The sequence below is a fragment of the Rattus norvegicus genome, chromosome 5 (assembly GCF_021556685.1).
Source record: "Rattus norvegicus strain SHRSP/BbbUtx chromosome 5, alternate assembly SHRSP_T2T, whole genome shotgun sequence".
Taxonomy (NCBI): Eukaryota; Metazoa; Chordata; class Mammalia; order Rodentia; family Muridae; genus Rattus; species Rattus norvegicus.
Genome location: NC_141538.1, coordinates 170,066,943 through 170,086,645, shown reverse-complemented (window position 1 = coordinate 170,086,645; position 19,703 = coordinate 170,066,943). Strand labels below are relative to the sequence as shown.

Below are 19,703 nucleotides of genomic sequence, written 5' to 3'. Positions count from 1 at the left end.
GGGGCAAGCGCTCCCGGAGGCAGACGCGCAGAGGGAGGCGGCCGAGCGGCGCGGGCGGCTCTGCGGAGGGCGCGGTGGGCGCGGGCGGTGGGGCCCGGGATCCCCGCGCGCCTCCTCCGCGCGGCGGCGCCGCCGCGCGTCCCCACGCCCCGCGCTCCACGCTCCCTCGCCCCGCGCCTCCTCTGCCCGCCTCCTGGCAGCCTCAGGGCCGCGGCTGTCTGCAGAGCGAGCGCTTAGACGGAGCTCTCCGGCAACTTGATCAGTGTCGGAACCCGGGACAGAAGCCCCTCGACCCGGAGGCGCGTGGGAGCGACCCGCGTGGGCCAGAGGAGCGATCCTCTTAACCCCCAGGCGACGCGGATCCCAGCCTCGCAGCTCCGGCTGCAGGCTAGATCCTCGCACCGCGCGCGGAGCCGCCGGCTTCGCTGTCCGCCGCCCGGGAGGACGAAGCCCTGCTCCTCGGACCCTCGCGGCCGGCTACAGATCCGGAGAGCGCCCGCCTCGCCGCCGCCTGCGCCGTGTGGCCTGCGGTGGGGGCCCCGCGCCCCGAGAGCCGGCGGGAGGATGTGCGTCCCCGCGGGCCGGCCCGCCTGAGCCATGCGCCCCCTCGGCGGCGGCGCGCCGGCCGGCATGGAGCCCCGCGCGGCCGCGCTCTGACTCTCTGTGCGCCCCGCGGCCGGCGGGCGGCGGGCGGCGGCGGCGGCCCGAAGCCGAAGAGCGGCGCCACGGGACGGGAGCGAGCGGGCGCGGGCGCCGCGCAGATGGCCGGGGCAAGCAAGGTCTGAGGCTGGGTTCCCTGAAACGTGACCATGTGGATCCAACAGCTTTTAGGACTCAGGTGAGCGACCGGGCTGGAGACAGGGTGCGTGGGGGGTGCGTGGGCGCTGGCCTGGGGCTGCTGCTCACTGTTGCAAACCGAGGCACGGTTTCTCGCCTCCCCGAGGCGGCCCGCGTGGTGCATCCGAAGCCGCGGAGCGCGGTCGCCTACTGGTTCCTGAGGCCGGACAGGGGAGCGGCCCGGAGCAGCCGTTCTCTTATGCTTCGCGAGTCGAGTGGGGTCGAGGCAGGGGCGCTCGCCCTAGTAACCTGACAGCGGGGCTGGCCGGAGCGCCCGCGGCTCGAGGCGCCAGCAGCGCAGTGTCCTGGCCGGCGGCCCCGGCGCGGCTCCTCTCCGGAGCCCGGCGCGAGTTGCGGGCCCGTTGGGCGCGGCGGACTCGGGGGCCGGGGCTGACGCTGGAGCTGCCAGGGAGAGCCACCGGCCCTCCCAGTTCTCGAGCAGCTTTGCCGCGGAGTTGGAGGAGCTCGGAACCTTACAGCCGCTCTGTCAGCCCTTCTCTCAGTTCCTCGGGGCCCTGGACCCCTGAACTGGTGTTTAGTAGGAGCACAGCTGCCGACCCAGCTGCTTTGGGGTGACCTCCGGGCAGAAGGTCGCACGCAGCTGGCGGACAGCTGGGTCTGGAGAGCTTTTGGATTCTGGGGGAGTGACAGCAGACAACCCCCTCTAAGCACCTTTCACAGGCACACAGGGCTTGTCTGTGTCCGGGACGTTAGAGCCTACAGGAACTCAAGCCCAACGCGGTTACAAGGCGGGCCAGAAAGACCCTTCTCTGCAAACTTTGCCCTCCCACCGAGTCTCTCAGGCTTCTCTGGATCCTGCCTTGGGGTGCCCAAAACGCAGTTGACCCTTTTGCAGAGCAATCTGTCTAGTACCCCTGCCCCTATGTAAGGGGTCTCTGGCCAGAGCTGCTGTGCCTGGGTCGGGATTTGGGACCCAGGTTGAACATCTCAGATGGAAACTGAGAAAGACTGCTTGCGCTTCTAGTGTTTGTCCACTGGGATGCACTGCGCTCCCGTGTTGAGGATACAAGGGGTCGTTGGCTGCTGGAGCAGGCTGCCTCAGCCATCCACCCCCACCAGCATGAAGCTGGGGAGAAAGTGGGGCCAAAGGAGGGAGGAACATGCGCGCGACCTGATTTTGAGAAGTCTGAAGGAGACTGGCATGAGAGTGTTTTCTAGCTGTCCTTGATTTGCGAGTGAATTTGGCGCCGGGGAATACATGCTGGTCAGCGTCATTTAGTGAAGACTGTCACACACACACACACACACACACACACACACACACACACACACACACACACACACACACACACTCACACACACACGTCATTACTGCCATCCCCTTTCCTCGTGGCTGGGTTTGTTTGCTTGTGCTGTGGACTTTAAGGGGTTAATCATCAGGCTGATCGGTCCCCTGTGGGTCACTGTCTGGGCCTCAATCCATCAGTGGGCTGTGCTAAGGTTTAGGCTCCCTCAATTCTGGGGTGTGGACCAAACGAAGCAAGGACAGCTTTTCTGATATGAGCCCGATCTAGATGCCTTTGTCTGTCTGTCTGTCTGTCTGTCTGTCTGTCTGTCTGTCTGTCTCCCCTTCTGCTCCGGACTGTCCCAATGCTCAGCTAGATTCCCAAGGCTTCCAGGGCAACCCAGTGGCATTCCCTCCCTGCCCAGAGGCAGCTTGAGCTCCCAAGACCTGCAGTCTGGCACTTGCTTGCCGGTGGTAACTTACCTGTACAAGTTGTTAGGCTGGAAGGGTAGTGCCTTTTGATAACAGGAAGAGAACAAATGCCAGGCATAGAAACCTCCTTTGGGGCTCAAAATCCACATTTACCACAGATCAAGAATAACCGCGCAGGCAGGGATACGGCAAGACTTTCAGAAATGGTTCTGTTGCTGATTTTAAAGTTTGGCCTTTTAGGATCTCTCCCTGACGGATGTTGGCATGTATGATCTTCTATGCATAGACTCCCCGAGGAAGGGCTGCTATTCTCTGCAGTCCTAATAGGAGAGCTAGCCCTGTGTTTGTTTCAGAGGATCTAGATGGTTTTGTTCTCTCTAGACAGGCACACGGAGCCTGAGCCTAGGAGTTACACTTTTCCCTTGTAGCTTTTCATCCTTGCCTGCAAACTGCTCCCCCACTGCTCATTGGCATCTTGCTGCCAAGCTTTGTGTCTGGTTAGGACAGGTATCACCTCCAGCACTCGAGGTGGCAGAAGGCACCTCACCCTGCTTGGGAATAGGAGGCTCCCTGCAAGCTGAGGGAAGGGCTTCCTTGCTCCCACTTGGACCCAGGCTTGGCAACTTCTTCAGTGGAGCCGAGCTCCACACTGAGCCTCTCGATGCTTTAGGAGCAGAGGCAGTCAGAGTTGGATTTGCCTGATTTTATTTATTTATTTGCTTCTGGGAGTTGTGTGGGGGCTTCCTTGGGTCCAGAGAAAGGCAGTCCCTAAAGGAGACCTGAGGCTTGCTTAGCTGTCAGGTCTCTGAGCACTGGGGTGTGCTTCCTTATCAGGCAGCCCAAGTCCCCAGGTCTGGCTCTGATTGCCTCTGAGTCTGACATGAGAAGACCGTAACCTCTTGGGGTTGTGTGGAGTAGCTGGGAGCAAGCATCCACAGCTTCTGGACCAGGTAGACAGTCACAGACTCAACCCCGGTCATGTTCTTCAGAGCCATCATTGTCCCTTCTGCTAGGGAGGCCCTGAATACATCGAGAACACAATTCACAGTTTTGTCAAGCCTTCCCAGTGTGTGCTATGTTGTGTCTGGGCTTCCCGGCAGGGATCCACGGGGCTGCTGTCACCAGCCCCAGCTTAAAGTCCCCTGGCAGCTGGGACTGCTCAGCCAAGCTTTAGTGGATGGAGTCAGCGCTGTGTCCGCAAACACTGGGCACCGGGTGAATGTTGGCTCACTCTCCTTTCCAGCTGCTGTGGCTAAATCGATTGCAACTGGAATCCGTCTAGGGTCAGAGGCCGTGATACTCATCTGGATAATAACTCCGGACTAAACGGCAAATCTGGAAGGTAGCGGAGTGCTTCCGGCAACATGGGCGCACCCCACCCCTCTCTCTCATCCTCAGGCCAAATGCAGGAGTTAGTAGTAGACGCCCCCTCCCTGCCTGTCTCTATTCATTTATTTATCCCTCCACTTCCTTAGCTGCTTTTCTTTGCCTTGGGGGAAGAAGCAGGGCTTACAGCTCACAAGCAGCTCCAAACCTCCCTGAGATGTCTACCTCTTGTCCCTAGACACCAGAGGTTGGCCAGCTTGCTTATTCCTCCGTGGATCTGCATTTCTTCCTATTCGGGATCGCTTGGGGGTTAGCCCCTCCCCCCAACCCTTGGCAGCCTCAGGGTCATTTTTGACCTCAGCCAAAGCAGGGTGTTTGCCAGACATTGCCTTGAGCGTTCTTTGGGAAATAAATGTATGTTCAGAGCATGCTGTGGAAGCCTAGGGTCCCATACAGCCTATGGATTTGCAACCTCCAAGCTGTGGGTCTCCTGAGCTCGAGGCTTTTCTCTAGGGGTTAAGGAAGAGTCACGTGGTTTCGATACACAGTTGCTAGGTTTGCTTCAAAGGGTTACAAGTCAGTGGAGACTGAACTGATGTAAAGATTAGCTCAGAAAGCCAAATATATCCTTGATCTAGATTCCTGCGTTTGAAGTCTGGCTGGAGAGGGTTTGCTTGCCTCCTGCCTGGCAGACCTAGGGGGGAGACAGGCTAGGGGTTTGTGAGGCCAGAGCAGTGGAGTGCGAACCAGGCTCATTCCTCCTCAGAGACCCCTTCCAGGAATTCAAAGGGGCTGGTGACTCATGAAGTGCTAGTGGGGAGCTGTTATTACATAACTCAGCTGAGCCGCCTGGAATATCAGTCAGGCCACAGTGCGCCCCTGTTAGAGCCTAGGGTCCTCTAGTGGAGCTCATGTCAGGGGGAGGGTCCGACCAGCTGTAGGGATTGGTCCAGTCGCCCGAGGACTCTCACCATGGCAGTAGCCTGCACCCAGCCTTGGTCACCCAGAACTATGGGGTGTTTCTACAGGGTAGGCCATGAGAGCTTGCTTGGGGACCCCTAATAAGCTTGCTAGGTCCCCCGCTGAGGACAGTCCCCCACATCCACTGGAGCATGGCGGTTGCGATCGAGCTGTGGGCAGATGGCCTGGTCTAAGTGGGACAGGCAGGTGCAGGGAGATGGCTAGAAGGCTCTTCTGGCCCCTCACTTTTTGCAAAGGGTTCTCAGGATGATGCAGAAAGCCACAAATCCACTCTGGGTCTGCAGGATCCCCAAAATTCTTTACCAGCAAAGAGGCCAGAGCAGAGAGTAGTGTTTGAAAGCGGCCATTTGCAAGAGTCAGGTCCTTTGCCCCTCACACCCCTCTCCCTTCCCCCTCTCTCCTTCCCTGGGTCCAGGGTAGGTGAAAGGAAGGGAAACATGGCTTCGATCAGCAGAAGGCCACGTCTTCCTCCTTTATCCCCTCCGTTCCATGAAAGAGTTGGGTACAGAGCTGGGATCTGCCTGCTCATATGTCATCTGTCACTTCCGCCTCTCCTGCTGGCTTGACAATCTTCTCGGTCCTTTGCCAGATGCTTTCTTGGGGACTGACCTAGGAGGGATAGGGTCTACACCCTCTGGTTTCCCTCCCCCAGTCAGTTGCTAGCTTTCTGGGTGGTTGCTAAGGCATGGTCCCTGAGTCTGGCTGTCTGCTGTCTCAGGGGTGTCACCTCTGCTTATATTCACCCCAGGGGCTGCTGGGAAGGGGCCAGAGCATGCACCTCGAAGTGGGGACTGTTTGCAGCAGAGGGAGGCAATGCCATGTAGACAGGCTCAGTGACACACGCATAATCATCTTGGTTTGTGCTGGAGGGGATGCCCAGGGTCCACGGGCTGACGGCCTGTCTCGTTCCTCATTGCTTCCTGGGAAGATCGCATGGGAAAAGCCTGTACAAGCTTAAATGTGTCAGCATGGCACAGTGCCCCTATTTTATCAAGTCCCACTTTTGTGCTTCCACTGAAATCCAGGAGAGAGTTTCCAGCCTTAGGCTTAGACATCCTCCCGCTCCAAATAGATACCACTGCTTCAACCTGGCTTATTGGGGGTGAATCATATCATTGGATTTTTACCATTAGAGACTCCTTTGCCTTAAAGGTTTTTTTTTCTTCTTTTTCACAATTAGAATACAGCCACGCTCTCAAGAACAACCCCTTCTAGCTCTTTCATCATCAGCTCAGTATGCCGAGAGACAGTATCAGACTTCTAGCTGTTTGGAGAAAGGGTGTTTGTAGGGGAGAAGAGAGCAGGGAGGTGGTGTCTGTCTGGCAGTGGGGTTGGGGGGTGGAGAGAGTGCCACTGAGTAAGGAGGGGGCGTCCTGAGGGGCGAAGGGGAGCCACGAGGGGCGGGGTGAGCAAACGCATTGTCTGGCGTAGCGGTCTGCAGGTGCCCCTTCTCTTTCCTTGTCTGCAGCTTGGGCCAAGATTGTTCCTTTTCTACCCGTTAAGAACATAGATCCTCATCTGGATTTGTGATCAGCGTATGTGTGTCTATGAGTGCAATGGAGGCTGGGGCAGTGGCCACTTAATGAGCTGTGGCCAGTACACACCCAGAGTGCCTTGCTCTCTCTTCCAAGCATGTGTAGTAGAGTTGTACTATACCTGAATGGTGTTTGCCTGCTGCTCCCAATGCCTCCTGCAAGGTAAGCACCAGCTCTGGCCTCACCTGCATCCCACCTTCTGCCCAACACTCGTGGGTCTCTTGCTCTTGACTTGTGTGTGGTGGACCAGGTACCCACAGTCCTTTGCCCTCAGAGTCGTCGATAGCTGCCGCTGCCGCTCAGATAACTGTTCCACAGAGGGTCAGGATATGAGACGTGGGATGAACAGAGACTCTGAAGTTTTCATTAGCCGTGCTAAAATAAGAGGTAGCCACTACGGATCCATTTGGTTTAGTCTAGAAAAGTAGGATTATGCCATGGTGTGTCGACGTAAAATCTCAGTTGTGACTCTGTAGAAATCTCAAGCGAGGTGGCCGTTGCCCCTCTGAGAACACTGATGGCCATGTGGGGTAGAGGCCATTGTGCAGGACGTTGGCTCAGTGAGCATACTCCCTACAGAAACAACAGATGAAAGGAAAGTAATTTTCTCAAAGCCTGTCCCCTCTGCTCTCAAGCCTGCCGCTAAGACAGAGCTGACTCAGTGTTGTCTCCACGGCCAGTTCTGGCTACAGCCCTCTTCAGCACTGAGGGACTCCCGATGGGCCCTAACTCTATGTGGGCTGAGGCTGTACCTCAGTAGCCTGGAGGCTGGGGTGGCTCTGATGTCTTTAGAAGCCCGCAGTCCAGAGAGTGGAGCTGCTGAGCCAGCTGAGGCCCTGGATGTCCCTCCATCATTTTGAACAGTTTTCTAATTCTGGGGACCTAAGGACAGGTTGTCTCTCACTTGTGACAGAGAACCTCCTGAAGCCAGGGTGCAGTGGTGGCTGCTGGGAGAAAGAGTAGCAGGCAAAGGGCTCAGGTTACCAGGGAAGGGTGAACTGGCCCCTGTGGGAGACATCTTCGGCATCCTCCTGTGGTGTGTCCACACAGCACTGGGTGGACCATATGTCTGCTGAAGTGATTTATATGGTGTGAGGCGCAAGGACCTCAGGCTACCTCTGAGATCTGCAGGCCCCATGGGTCTGTCTTATTCTGTCTGTACACTCAGCGTCCAATAGAGTGCCACCTGGGGCTTCACAGAGGAGGGACACTGCACCAGAATTGTGTGTGTGCTTGTATGTGGTGTGTGTGTGTGTGTGTGTGTGTGTGTGTGTGCTTGTATGTGGTATGTGTGCTTGTATGTGGAATGTGTGCTAGTATGTGGTGTGTGTGTGTGCTTGTATGTGGTGTGTGTGTGCTTGTATGTGGTGTGTGTGTGCTTGTATGTGGTGTGTGTGCACTTATATGTGGTGTGTGTGTGCTTGTATGTGGTGTGTGTGCTTATATGTGGTATGTGTGTTTGTATGTGGTGTGTGTGTGCTTGTATGTGGTGTGTGTGCGCTTATATGTGGTATGTGTGCTTGTATGTGGTGTGTGTGCGCTTATATGTGGTATGTGTGTTTATATGTGGTATGTGTGCTTGTATGTGGTGTGTGTGTGTGAATGCTTGTATGTGGTGTGTGTGTGCTTGTATGTGGTATGTGGGCTTGTATGTGGTGTGTGTGTATATGCTTGTGTGTGTGCTTGTGTGTATATATGTACGTGGGTGTGCTTATGTATATGTGTGTACTTGTGCATGTGTATGTGCTTGTGTGCTTGTATGTCTGTGTGTTTGTGTTTATGTATGTACGTGTGTGTGTGCTTTTATGTCTCTGTGTGTGCTTGTGTGTGTGCTTCTATGTATGTGTTCTTGTGTGTCTCTCTGTGTGTCTCTGTGTGTGTGTGTGTCTCTGTGTGTGTCTCTGTGGGTGTGTTGGGGACAGTGTGTGTCAGATCATTTGTCATTAATGTCACCAGCTTTCAGACCCTTCTCCCCCAGAAGGAGACTTGAGCTATGCCAAGACGGAGTCTGAGTAAGATGGTGTGATGTCAGCCATGCTTACATCCTGTCTGCTGCTGGTGACAGACAGGGGTCTCCAGGGGGATGGTGCGCTAACTCCTGGCTGGGCCCAGCTTCTATGAGGTGGAGAAGAACATACCCGGTGTCTGAAAACCAAAGATCCCACTGAACCACAGGGGCCATTCGTGGCCACCTCAAGTATTCAGATAAGGAATTTGGGTTGCAGGGAACCAGACGGGGGACTGTGAGTTTTGAGTCCACCAGTTTCCTTAGCACAGATTCCTCCCAGGAGGCCTAAACCCAAACTTGTGAAACTTCAGTCTCAGAGGAGCAGCAGGCCGCATGACTCTGCTTGGCATGCCGCTCAGAGTCCATCAAGGAAGGCAGAAGGCTCCCAGATGCTTGGGGCTGTAGGGGCAGAGTGTCACTGGAGGAGAGGCACGCAGTACACTCGGTCTGTGGAGTGCTGTTTCCAGCAATGTCTGATTTAGAAAAAGTGTAGGCTGGAGTCGGGATCAGGGGTCTCCGCAGAGGCAGCCCAGCATCTGTAAAAGGCTGTTGAGGAATGAATGCTTTCAATTCATTTTATGAAACATTCTGAGATCAAAGTCAAACAAAGCTCACACACATATCCCTACAGACTAATAATACCCATGAAAACGTACAAAATATCCTTAGGTAAATACACCACTTGCATGCAGTCCCCAAGGAGGCCAGAGGGTGGCGCCAGGTCCCCTGAAACTGGAGTTACAGATGTTTGTAAATCTCCAGCTGGGTGCTGGGAACTGAACCGGGGTCCTCTTAATGGCTGAGCCATCTGTTCCCATAAAATAGTCCTAGTTCAATATCAGTAGATCGGTGTCATCGGTAGACTTACAAAAAGGTCACAAGAGAAGCGAGGGGTTCACTCTACGAACGCAAGGATGGTTGGACACCATCACCCGGTGATGCTGCTGTAGGAAAAAGCCACACAGCCATCTCAGTGGGCACAGCAAATGAATTTGATAAAACTCAACCAGTTCTCACGCCAGCTCTCAGAATAGGAGCAGGTTTGTTTGTTTGTTTTGCTTTGCTTTTCCTTAGTGGTGAAAAAAAAATGGCTCCCTTTCTTCTGAGACAGGACAACTGAACAATGTATGTGGTGGTCGCACTGACTGGGAAGCGTAGCCGGTTCAACCCGGGAGGAGGAGGAAATGAAAGGCAGGCAGATAAGGGGAAATGGTGCAATTGTCTGTGTGGAAAATAGTATATAATTACTGAAAAGCAGTATCTTAGAACTCCAGAATAAGTTCCGTAAGGTCGCAGAAAACAAGATAAATACACAAAAAGTCAATTGTATGTTTGTCTATTGGCAGTGAACACACGGAGAAGGTAAGAAACTCGATGCTGTGAGTTTCCCAGTATACTTTCTCTGGCTGTGAAGGATGCCAGGGCCAGAAGCAACGTCAGGGAAGGGATTCATTTCAATCTTACAGATCACAGTTAACCATGGAGGGAAGGTGGGGCAGGAGCTCAAGCAGGATGAGTCAGAATGGAGGAACACTGCTGACTGGCTTGCTCCCTGGTTCATGTTTAGCTACCTTCTTACATATGTGCCTGGGGCGGCACCCTGCAGAGTGGCCTGTGCCCTCCTACACCAATCACCAGTCAAGAAAATGCCCCATGAACACCACAGCGGGCCATTCTGAAGGAGGCAATTCTTCACGTGTGGGTCCAGCTGAGATCTCTGGGCTACATCAAGCCGACAGCTGAAACTCATTAGGAAACTGTTGCCAGCTTTCATCCCCTCTGACAGATGCTGAGATCATCCTAAGAGACTGGAAGACCTATTTCAGCCCACAGTTACAGAGCTTTCAAACCAGGGTCATGCCATCTGTTGGTCTAAGTTAGGGGTTACAAGGAGATCATGGCAGGAATGTGGCAGGATAAACTGCCCACCCACCTCATGGCAGTAGGGAAGGGCTGGGGGCCTAATACCTACCCTCTTCCAGTGCACACCCCAGTGGCCTAACTTCCTTCCACTGCTCCAGCATGCAAAGGCCAACTGCTTCTCAATAGCATCATGGGATGTCAGCCACAGCTTTGACACATCTTGGGGACACATTCCAGTGGCTCAGAATGAAACGATTGTGGATCTATCTAAGAAAGGAATTGATATTGTAGCTCTCTGTCCTGAAAACTATGCAGTACCAGTAAATGAAGTCCAAGAAGCCATTCCTGAGAGGAGAGACTTACCGTGTTCATGAATCAGAGGACGTCACTTCTCCCCAGGCTGATAAACCTTGTTGAGGAACGTTCTCATCCAAAGCTCTACAGAAGTTGTGTGTCTCTAAGGGTGAGGTTTGCGTGTGAAGTCAAAGGAGTTAGGTTACCTGATGGTGAGACTCACCATATGGCAGGAGTGGTGTTTGTGAACAGGGAGACATGTTGGTCAGGGACACAGAGCAGATTCAGGAGTGGAGCCCGAGTCCGTGCCTAGCTAACTTTTGACAAAGGTTCAGTGGCGGGAAGATTGCTTTTTCTCCAAACGGGACTGGCGCAGCCACACGCCGAGGGTTGTGAAAGAACACAGAATCGCAGCTCTCACACCCTAGTAACGAGTCGACTCGGAAGCTTTACAGAATTCGGTGTCAAATGCGAACTGTAGACTCGTAGGAAACAAATTCTTCTGGATGTGTCTTCACACCTAACACTGAACACATATGACCCATACAAAGACAAACCGGATAAATCGAACCTCATCAGAATTTGAAGTTCAGGAACTGAGGAGGTGTCCCAACAGATAAACTTTTCACTGCTGGTGTGAGGACCTGAGTTTGGATACCCCAGAAACCATGTAAAGAGCAAGGTATGGGGATATGGACCTGTGTTCTGGGGCTGGGAGTGTGAACCTGTGTTCCGGTGCACTGAGACACAGAGACACAGAGACAAAGAGACACTGAGACACAGAGACACAGAGACACAGAGACAAAGAGACACTGAGACACAGAGAAACTGAGACACAGAGACACAGAAACAATGAGACACTGAGACACAGAGACACAGAGGCACAGAGACACTGAGACACAGAGACACTGAGACACAGAGACATAGAGACAAAGAGACACAGACACAGAGACAAAGAGACACAGAGACACAGAGACACTGAGACACAGAGACACAGAGACACAGAGACACTGAGACACAGAGACAAAGAGACACAGAGACACAGAGACACAGAGACAAAGAGACAAAGAGACACAGACACAGAGACACAGACACAGAGACACAGAGACACTGAGACACAGAGACACAGAGACACAGAGACACTGAGACACAGAGACACTGAGACACTGAGACACAGAGGCAAAGAGACACAGAGACACTGAGACACTGAGACACAGAGACACAGAGGCAAAGAGACACTGAGACACTGAGACACAGAGACACTGAGACGCAGAGACACAGACACAAAAAGACACAGAGACACAGAGACAAAGAGACACTGAGACAGCCCAGCAGCCCAGCAAGCTCCAGTCTCAGCTAGAGATAGACTCTGGTTTCCATGTGAATGCACACTTGTACACACACATCCATAAATGTGTACACACATATATGTAAACACACAACCCACAATGATTTATAAAGACCATGGGAGAAGTGAAAACAGTCACAGAAAGGGAGTTGGTATTTGTCAAGGGTTGCTCTGCTTAACACAGAGTCTTTGAACCTAGAACAGCACCGGCACACATAGGCAGTGAGCTCACCCACAGTCAAAAAATGTTTACCTGACCCCAGGGCCCAAAATAATTCATTCGGGAAGCCTCGAAGAAAGTACACAGGGAAACCCCAGGCAAGACACACTGCCCAGCTGTTGGAATGGCTAGATTAGAAAACACACTTGGCCCTGCCAAATTCTGTCAGGGATGTGGAGAAACCGGGCCACTCTTACAGCGTGGATGGGACGCAGTTGTGGCTGTGCTAAGAAGGTCTCAGCAGGGTCTTCCGAGGTTAAACACCTGTGCCTGCCACTCACCTGGGCTCCTCACTCTTCATATGGGCGGGAACAACCTGCATGCGAGGGTTTGTAGCTGGTCAGTGTGCAGCTCCAATGGGGCTTCCGGTGGGCCACCAGCTACACAGGCACATCCACACACAGATTAAGGCTTGGTGGCACAGAGATAGGACTTGTGAGGATGCACCCGGCAGCCTGCAGGGATCTCCAGGGGCTGAACCACTCCCAGAAGGATGAACACAGCAAGAGCCCTAAGCGGCCACTGGCAAAGCTCTGGGAGTGTGGTGGCCGGAGTCCTGGTTTCTGGGGGCAGAGGGAGGGTACTGGAAGTGACGGTGGGCATGGCTTACCTCTGTCTGAGTCAGTTACCTGATTGCGCTATTTACCGTAGTCTTTCAGGATGTCACCAGGAGGGAGAGCTGGGTAAGGAGTTCATGGGAGGTCACCATATTTCATGTGGCCATGGCTGGGAATGTACGGTGAACTTAAAAAGAAGGCGTTTAATTAAGGAAAGCAAGCTAATGCTGTTTACTCTTGTGTGGGAGACTAGCACCTGGAGGTGGTGTGCGCCTGCGTGCTGGCCTCCTCCAGGACCGCAGATCTGCATATCGTGGTGGTGGTTGGTGGTGGTGACTGGGAGATGTGTGTGTGTGCATGTGTGTGTGTGTGGGGGGGGGGTGTTGCTTCTTTACAAAGCCGGCTGCAGATCTGAGCTGGAGTGGGCCCTGGTGTGGCTACTTCAGGACTCTGAGTGGAAGATGGGGCGGGGTCCATGAGCCTTGGCCGGCTGGCTTTGAGATCCTCTGTCTGCCAGCAGAGGAGGTAACAGGTGACCTGCTGCATAAAGACAGGATCAGAGGAGCTGTCCGGGTCCTTACGTAAACCAGGTCAGCTCCGAAAATAGAGCAGCCATTTTGGGGTCAGTTCTGCCATCCCACATAGGCTCCGGTGTTCTGAGAGTCGTCTCGGTGATTTAGAGACAGACATGAAAACTGCCAGTGTCTTCTTTGCGGTTCAGTGAGATGAGGAGGTAGTTGGGATGGGGCAGAGGCTGGGCTGGCCCCGCTACTCAGGTTTCGATTCTAATATGAACAGACCGTGCCAGGGGAGGGAGTCAAGCAGCACAGGCCAATTGAAATCAGGAGCCGAGCAAAGCTCTGCCTTGGACTCAGCCCTGGGCTTTGGTGACCTCGTCTGCTCCCCATGTGCAGAGACTGAGACGTTCCCGCCTTCTGCACCCTGGTTTTGTGCCCAGGTTCAGTGAAGCAGACACTTGATCTACCTCATCTTAGCCCATCCTCCTGGTGCTTAGGCCCTCATTCCTCCACAGGAAGAAACAGAAGCAGAGAGAAGCAGGTTCCTTTACCTAAAGTCACACAAGTGGAAGAGCTTGGGCTTGAACCCAGCTTCCGAGGACCACAAGGTTCACTGTCCCTCTTACCTCAGTGCCCTGTGGCCTTTGTGCTTTATGTAAAATCTGTTTCTCGGTCTCTCCTTTAAGTCAGCGTATCGGCCTTTAGAGAAAGGAGAAGAAAATAAATAGTCAGAAACTCCCAGCTGTGGTGACAAGTTCCTCAGCAGTGTGGACGTAGCCCCAGGTGCAGCTGACACTGAAATCTCAGCTCTCTCACACCCAGTGTTCAGAGAAATGCTTTCAAAATGGAAGATTATTTTGCATCCTCTGTGTGTGTGCGTGCATATGTCTGGTGTGTGCGTATACCTTTCTGTGACACAGACACTATCGTCCAATCTATTTAGTAAGTAGAAGTAATCGTCACCACATCTGGGAGGTCCCTTGCGGGGGACTCACTTGTGACATGGTGCATATCACACAGATACCATGAAGCTGTGAGGTTGGCACTCGACACATGGTGCACAAGGCTGTCCCTTCCCGGTGTCTGTGTGTTTAGAGCACATTGTACCCATTGTGAAATCCCTAGGTTCAGAGCACTCATCGGCTCACTGAACTGGGCTCCCGTCTCTACAGCTGGGTGTAGCACAGTCCCAGCCCTGGCAAGTTCCCTGCTGCTATGCCTGGCTACTCTGGACTTCGGCTCCTCCCCTAACAACCTCTGACCTGTCTATCTGTCTGGATTCCTCTGTCCTGAGATATCCTGCAGGCGGAATACTTCCTGCGGGTTTTGTATCTGTCTTGCTTTGTTCAGCCTTCAGGTCTCAGGATTTGCCCATGTGGAAGTGTGTTGCTTTCACCCCCTTTTTTATTATTGAGTAATATTCCACTTTCCTGGACATACCACAGTGGGTGTATAGTCACTATTTGTATGTCAGTCTGTGTGAGCATTGCCCTTACTGCTTTTGCCTCCATTGTGTCTGCACACACACATGCATACAAACACACAACACACACACACTCACATGAACACACATACACTCTCACACATGCACATGTGAATACACACATGTATACGAACACTTGTGCTTACATGCTTTTACATATGTGCATGCATGGAGACATACACGCTCGCATACACACACTTAGGCACACAAACTCCCATACACGCGCAGTCTCACAGACACACACACACACATTCATATACACTGTCACATGTACATGCAAATACATACACACTCATACTCTCACATATGCACACATGCACATATACATGCACATACACATACACTCTCACACATGCACAGAAACACCCCCCACATGTACACTCATGCACATGCACACATACCCTCACACATGCACATGTACACACACACACACACATATACACACATACACTCTCACATACACATAGACACTCTCACACACACACATAGAGACACACACACACACACATACACACACACACACACACTCCTGCACCATGGTTGCCTGCAGAGGTCAGAGAGGAGCCTCAGTTGTTGGTATTTCCCATTGTCTGAGATGGTCTCTTGCCTACCTCTGTGCACCAGGCTACCTGGCTGCCAGCATGTGGGAATTCTACTGTCTCCACCACCCAGCTCTGCATTGGCGGGCTAGGATGACAGACACTGCTGTGTCCACTTTGGCGTGACTTCTGAACTCAGGTCCTCATGCTGTGTGGCAGGTGTCCTAGCCAGTGAGCTGATGCCCCAGCCGCTCCACTTCGTAATGGCAGATGTGGGAGCTACAGTGCCTCGGGAAGCTCTTAGTGTGTGCTCAGGCTGATGGGGAAGGCATGGTGTTCACTCCTGACTGGTCTCTGAGGAGACGTGTTCCCTACCGAGACTATTGTTTACTTGTCCATTTCTCCTCCCATAAACATTTATTACGTGTGCCTCCACAGTGCTGTGTGTTGGTGCACTTAGTCAAGGACAGAATTTTCCATTCTCCTTGGTACAGCGACACTGTGGATGGGGACGTTTTGGCTCTTCAGAAGATGGGCTCTTGGCCAGCGCGACGCTTGGCATTGGAGAGGAGGTGCCGTCAGGGTCCCGTATGGGGTCCAGTGGTCTCCTCCGTACGATTGAGGGCAGCATGGCTTGTGGGGATGGAGAGAGGATGTTGCACATCCCATGCCGCCTCCTGGGACCCTCTGGGACATCTGTGGGTATGGAACATCCCACAGCCAGGTCCATTATTTAGATGCACAGTGTGCACAGCAAGAGCTCCAGGCAAGCCCAGGGAATGCTCTGCCCTGTGTCTCCCTGCGGAAGGACACAGAACCCCAGACAGAACTGTCCTTGTGGGAGGCAGGGGCTGGGAGGACCCACTGTTGTGAAAGGGAGGGGGAAGTTGACAGTCACCCTTCTGGAAGGACAGGCCAGTCCCTTGGGAGCTGTGGGATGCCGGACACACAGGCTGCGGTGGCTTTCCTGGACTTGGTTCTCTGTGCAAGCCTGGGTCAGCTCCACTGACCAGCCTCCTCCTCAGCTCTGTGCTGAACAGAATTCTTTGTGCCATGGGCTGCGGGGAAGGTTGCTGGTGGCCATTGGTGACTCTGGGTGGCCTGAGTGGTTTTGCCTCTCTGGGAGGACTATGTGTGGTGCACACTGTAGTCCTGAGGTGATGCTCTGCCCAGACGCATCTGCAGGTCCTGCTAGCCCGCGTGGCACTGGGCTAAATGGCTGCCACATTCTCAGACTTCATCCTCAACACCTGCCAGTCTTGTTAGTGGCATTGCTGACCTGAGGCATTTTCCTTACCCCCTTCCCAAGGAAAACCATAGAGGCTTAGTGAGTTATGCCAGGGCCACACAGCTAATAAATAGCCCGTGATTTAGTACCAGACGGTGGGCTCTGGTTCCTGTCCTTGGCTCTGGCGTCCTGTGTTTTAACAGACTTCCTATTGGATTTTTAAAGCATTTGCAAAATTGAATGCCCAGTGGGTGGAGGTAAGCAGCCACGGATGGGATCTGAGTCCAGCATCCAGGGCTAACTCTCTGTGAGTTCCGTGCAGAACACACATAGGTCTCCAGAATGTGCGGGTGAAGAGGCAGGCTTCCTGAGAGGCACTGGAGAACTCGTGTGACTCCTAAGGTGGCCCAGGTCCCCCAGCAGGGCCTGGTGTGAGTCACAGCAGGCCAGGAAGGAGGACCCCACCTGCTCTTTCCTGTGCTTGGCCACGCCCCTCCTCTGGGGCCGATATGTCCTGGGTTTGGAATGAATGTGCTCCCGACCCAGATCAGAAGTAGCCTGAGGGTCGACCAGTTGATTCTATAGATGGGCAGATTCAGCTAGGACTACCTGAGTTTTCCAGGCCCTATTTTTGACAACCTTCCTCTTGGCTCCCCTCACCTAGGTCAACAGCAACTCCCTGTTGTGTGCTCAGAAAAACATGTCACCAAAAACCAGCGTGAGGACTTCCAGGAGACTCTGGGATTTTATGGTTCTGGGTAGGGTAGCCTCTAATTTGATATGCAACTGAGAACATCTGATTCTTCTGCCTTACATCTGAGTGCTGGGGCTGTAGGCCCATACTGCCATACCTTGACTCCAAGGTGCTAGGGACAGCGGCCCCGGGCTTCCTGCGTGCTAGGCAAGCATTTCACCAACTGAGCTACGTTAAAGCTCAACAGCTTGACATCATTCACAAACGTTTTTCTGTATGGGTGTTTTGCCTGCGTGTATGTCCATGTGCCACTTGACTTGAGTTCGGTATCAGCAGAGGCCAGAAGAGGTCATTGGTTCCCCTAGAATGGGAGTCATAAAGAGTTGACACGTGGGTGCTGGGAATTGAACCTGAGTCCTCTTCACCGCTGAGCCAGCTCTCCAACTTCACAGCTGGATATTAAAAGGTTTATTTATTTATTTTGCATGTACGAGTGTTTGCATGCATATGTGTGTGTGTATGTACACCACATGTGCCTGGTCCCTGTGGAAATCCAAAGTGGGTGGTTGGAGTCCCTTGGACTCTTACAATTGGCCCTAAGTCCCCTGAAAGAGTAGGCTGTACCCAAAACCACTGAGCCATCCCTCCAGTGCCACAACTGTGTGTGTGTGTATGGACATTTTAGAGTCCGTTTCCAGGTGGGTCTCTGCATCTGAACTTGCAAGGGACGTCCTGCATTTGGAGGCAGCCTGTGTGGGTCCTCCACGTCTGGATCACCAAGGGCCAAGCTCCCCACAGGATTATGTTAACCTCTGTGATGAAGATCCTGTCTCCAGCCCGTGCTCAGCCCCTGCCCTGCCCCCTCTGTTCTGTAGAGAGAAAGTTCCAGGCTGTGCTTAGCTGCCGAGAAGCCCTGTGTTTCCTGCTGCTGGATGCGTTCGATTCTTTAGGGAGCCAATTATACAAGGAGAGAGCAAGCATGTTTATTTTTACGACACTGTTTCAAAATCCCAGAAATTGATGATGGAATGGCCCCATTAGGTCCTTGGTGCTGTGGCATGGTTACCCGCAGGCTTCCTGGGCCTTTGCCTGGTTCCCAGGGCCTGGTCTGAGCTGATTGGTGCAAATCCAGCTCAGGAGGTCAGTTCAAGCCCCCGTTGAGGGCTCTGCTTCTCCTCCTCAGCCTTCCCAGCCATATCTGGTCTCTCCATGGAGAGACAGAGAGGCAGGCCAGAGCTGGGTTTGTACTAAGGTGGGCTAGCTGCAGGCCAGGCCTCGCCTCGCTGGTAGGCTCTGCCTAGGGAGAGTTGGGGAGCTGTCTTGTGCTTGATTCCATGTGAGCGCAGGGGGAGGCAGTTATGCCCAGAAGTTCAGGAGACCCAAGGGCTGGGGTGGGGTCAGGTGGGATGGCAGGTGCCAGGCAACAGGACCAAGCAGGGCCCAGCCTAGGAATAGTGAGGACAAGTATAGAATCGAGTATCATGAGAGAAGCCGGGGAGGGCTGGAGAGAGAGGAGGAAGAGAAGAGGGAAGAGGGAGGAGGGCTCTTCAGGCAGGGAGGAGAGATAGAGACAGAAACAGAGAGAGACAGAGACTGAGACCCAGAGAGACAGAGAGACACAGAGACACAGAGACAGAGACACAGAGACAGAGGAAAGAGCGAGAGAGAGTGAGAGAGAGCAAGAAAGAGAGAGGCACAGAGATAGACAGAGAGACAGAGACAGAGACAGAGAGACACAGAGACAGAGACAGAGAGACACAGAGACAGAGAGACACAGAGACAGAGAGACACAGAGACAGAGACAGAGAGACAGAGAGACAGAGACAGAGAGACAGAGGAGAGAGCGAGAGAGAGTGAGAGAGAGCAAGAAAGAGAGAGAGGCACAGAGACAGACAGAAAGACAGAGACAGAGAGACAGAGACAGAGAGATGCAGAGACACACAGAGAGACAGAGAGACACATACACAGATTGATTGATTGACTGATTGATTCTATTCCCACTTATTTGGGAAGGGCATCAGGGATTCATAGACCCAGGCCTTCCCTAGTGCCCCCACGTGTGGAATAGCTCCTAGGAGGGGAACCAGGTCCATCTGTCCCCCAAGGCACTGGTGGGAGGGGCTGTAGAGGCAGTACCCAGATTTCCCCATTTAGTCCTCGAATTTGGAGCAGTGAACATTGTGGGGAAAGGCTCCCGATTTGTGTGCTCATAGAGGAGGAGAGGTAGACGGCAGGATGAGGCACAGGGAAGCTTGAAGCAGGCCCTGGGATCCAGAGGACTGAGGCCTGGCCAGATTGTGGGAGTTCCACCATATTCCAGCTCAGCAGGCTCTGCTGCCTCCCACTCTGGTCCCCAGTTACATCTTCTACCCTCAGATGATACCTGTCCCCTGGGTTATCCTTCATCACCTGCCTCAGGGATGTCACCAGTCTGTTATCCAGAACTCAGGTGGTCGCCATGCCAAAGCTTGTGCATGTGAGTGTGAGGCTGAGCTCCTGAGGTGACGGCCACCATCAGGAGTCGATGGAAGTCTCTAGAGGAGCTGGGCTTGCAGCTTGCACTGTCTCTCTGTGGGGCTGGACCTGTGCAACAG

The 19,703-nt window shown here is 53.5% G+C and overlaps 1 protein-coding gene across 1 annotated transcript in view; it reads left to right on the top strand.

Moving 5' to 3' along the window:
- Nucleotides 1-650: 650 nt before the first annotated feature.
- Nucleotides 651-19,703, top strand: part of Ajap1 (adherens junctions associated protein 1) — a 112,478-nt gene continuing 93,425 nt past the window's right edge. The window contains exon 1 of the mRNA NM_001101014.2: nucleotides 651-838. Coding sequence (NP_001094484.1) covers nucleotides 810-838 — 29 coding nt within the window. The 5' untranslated portion in view covers nucleotides 651-809. The remainder of the gene's footprint in view (nucleotides 839-19,703) is intronic.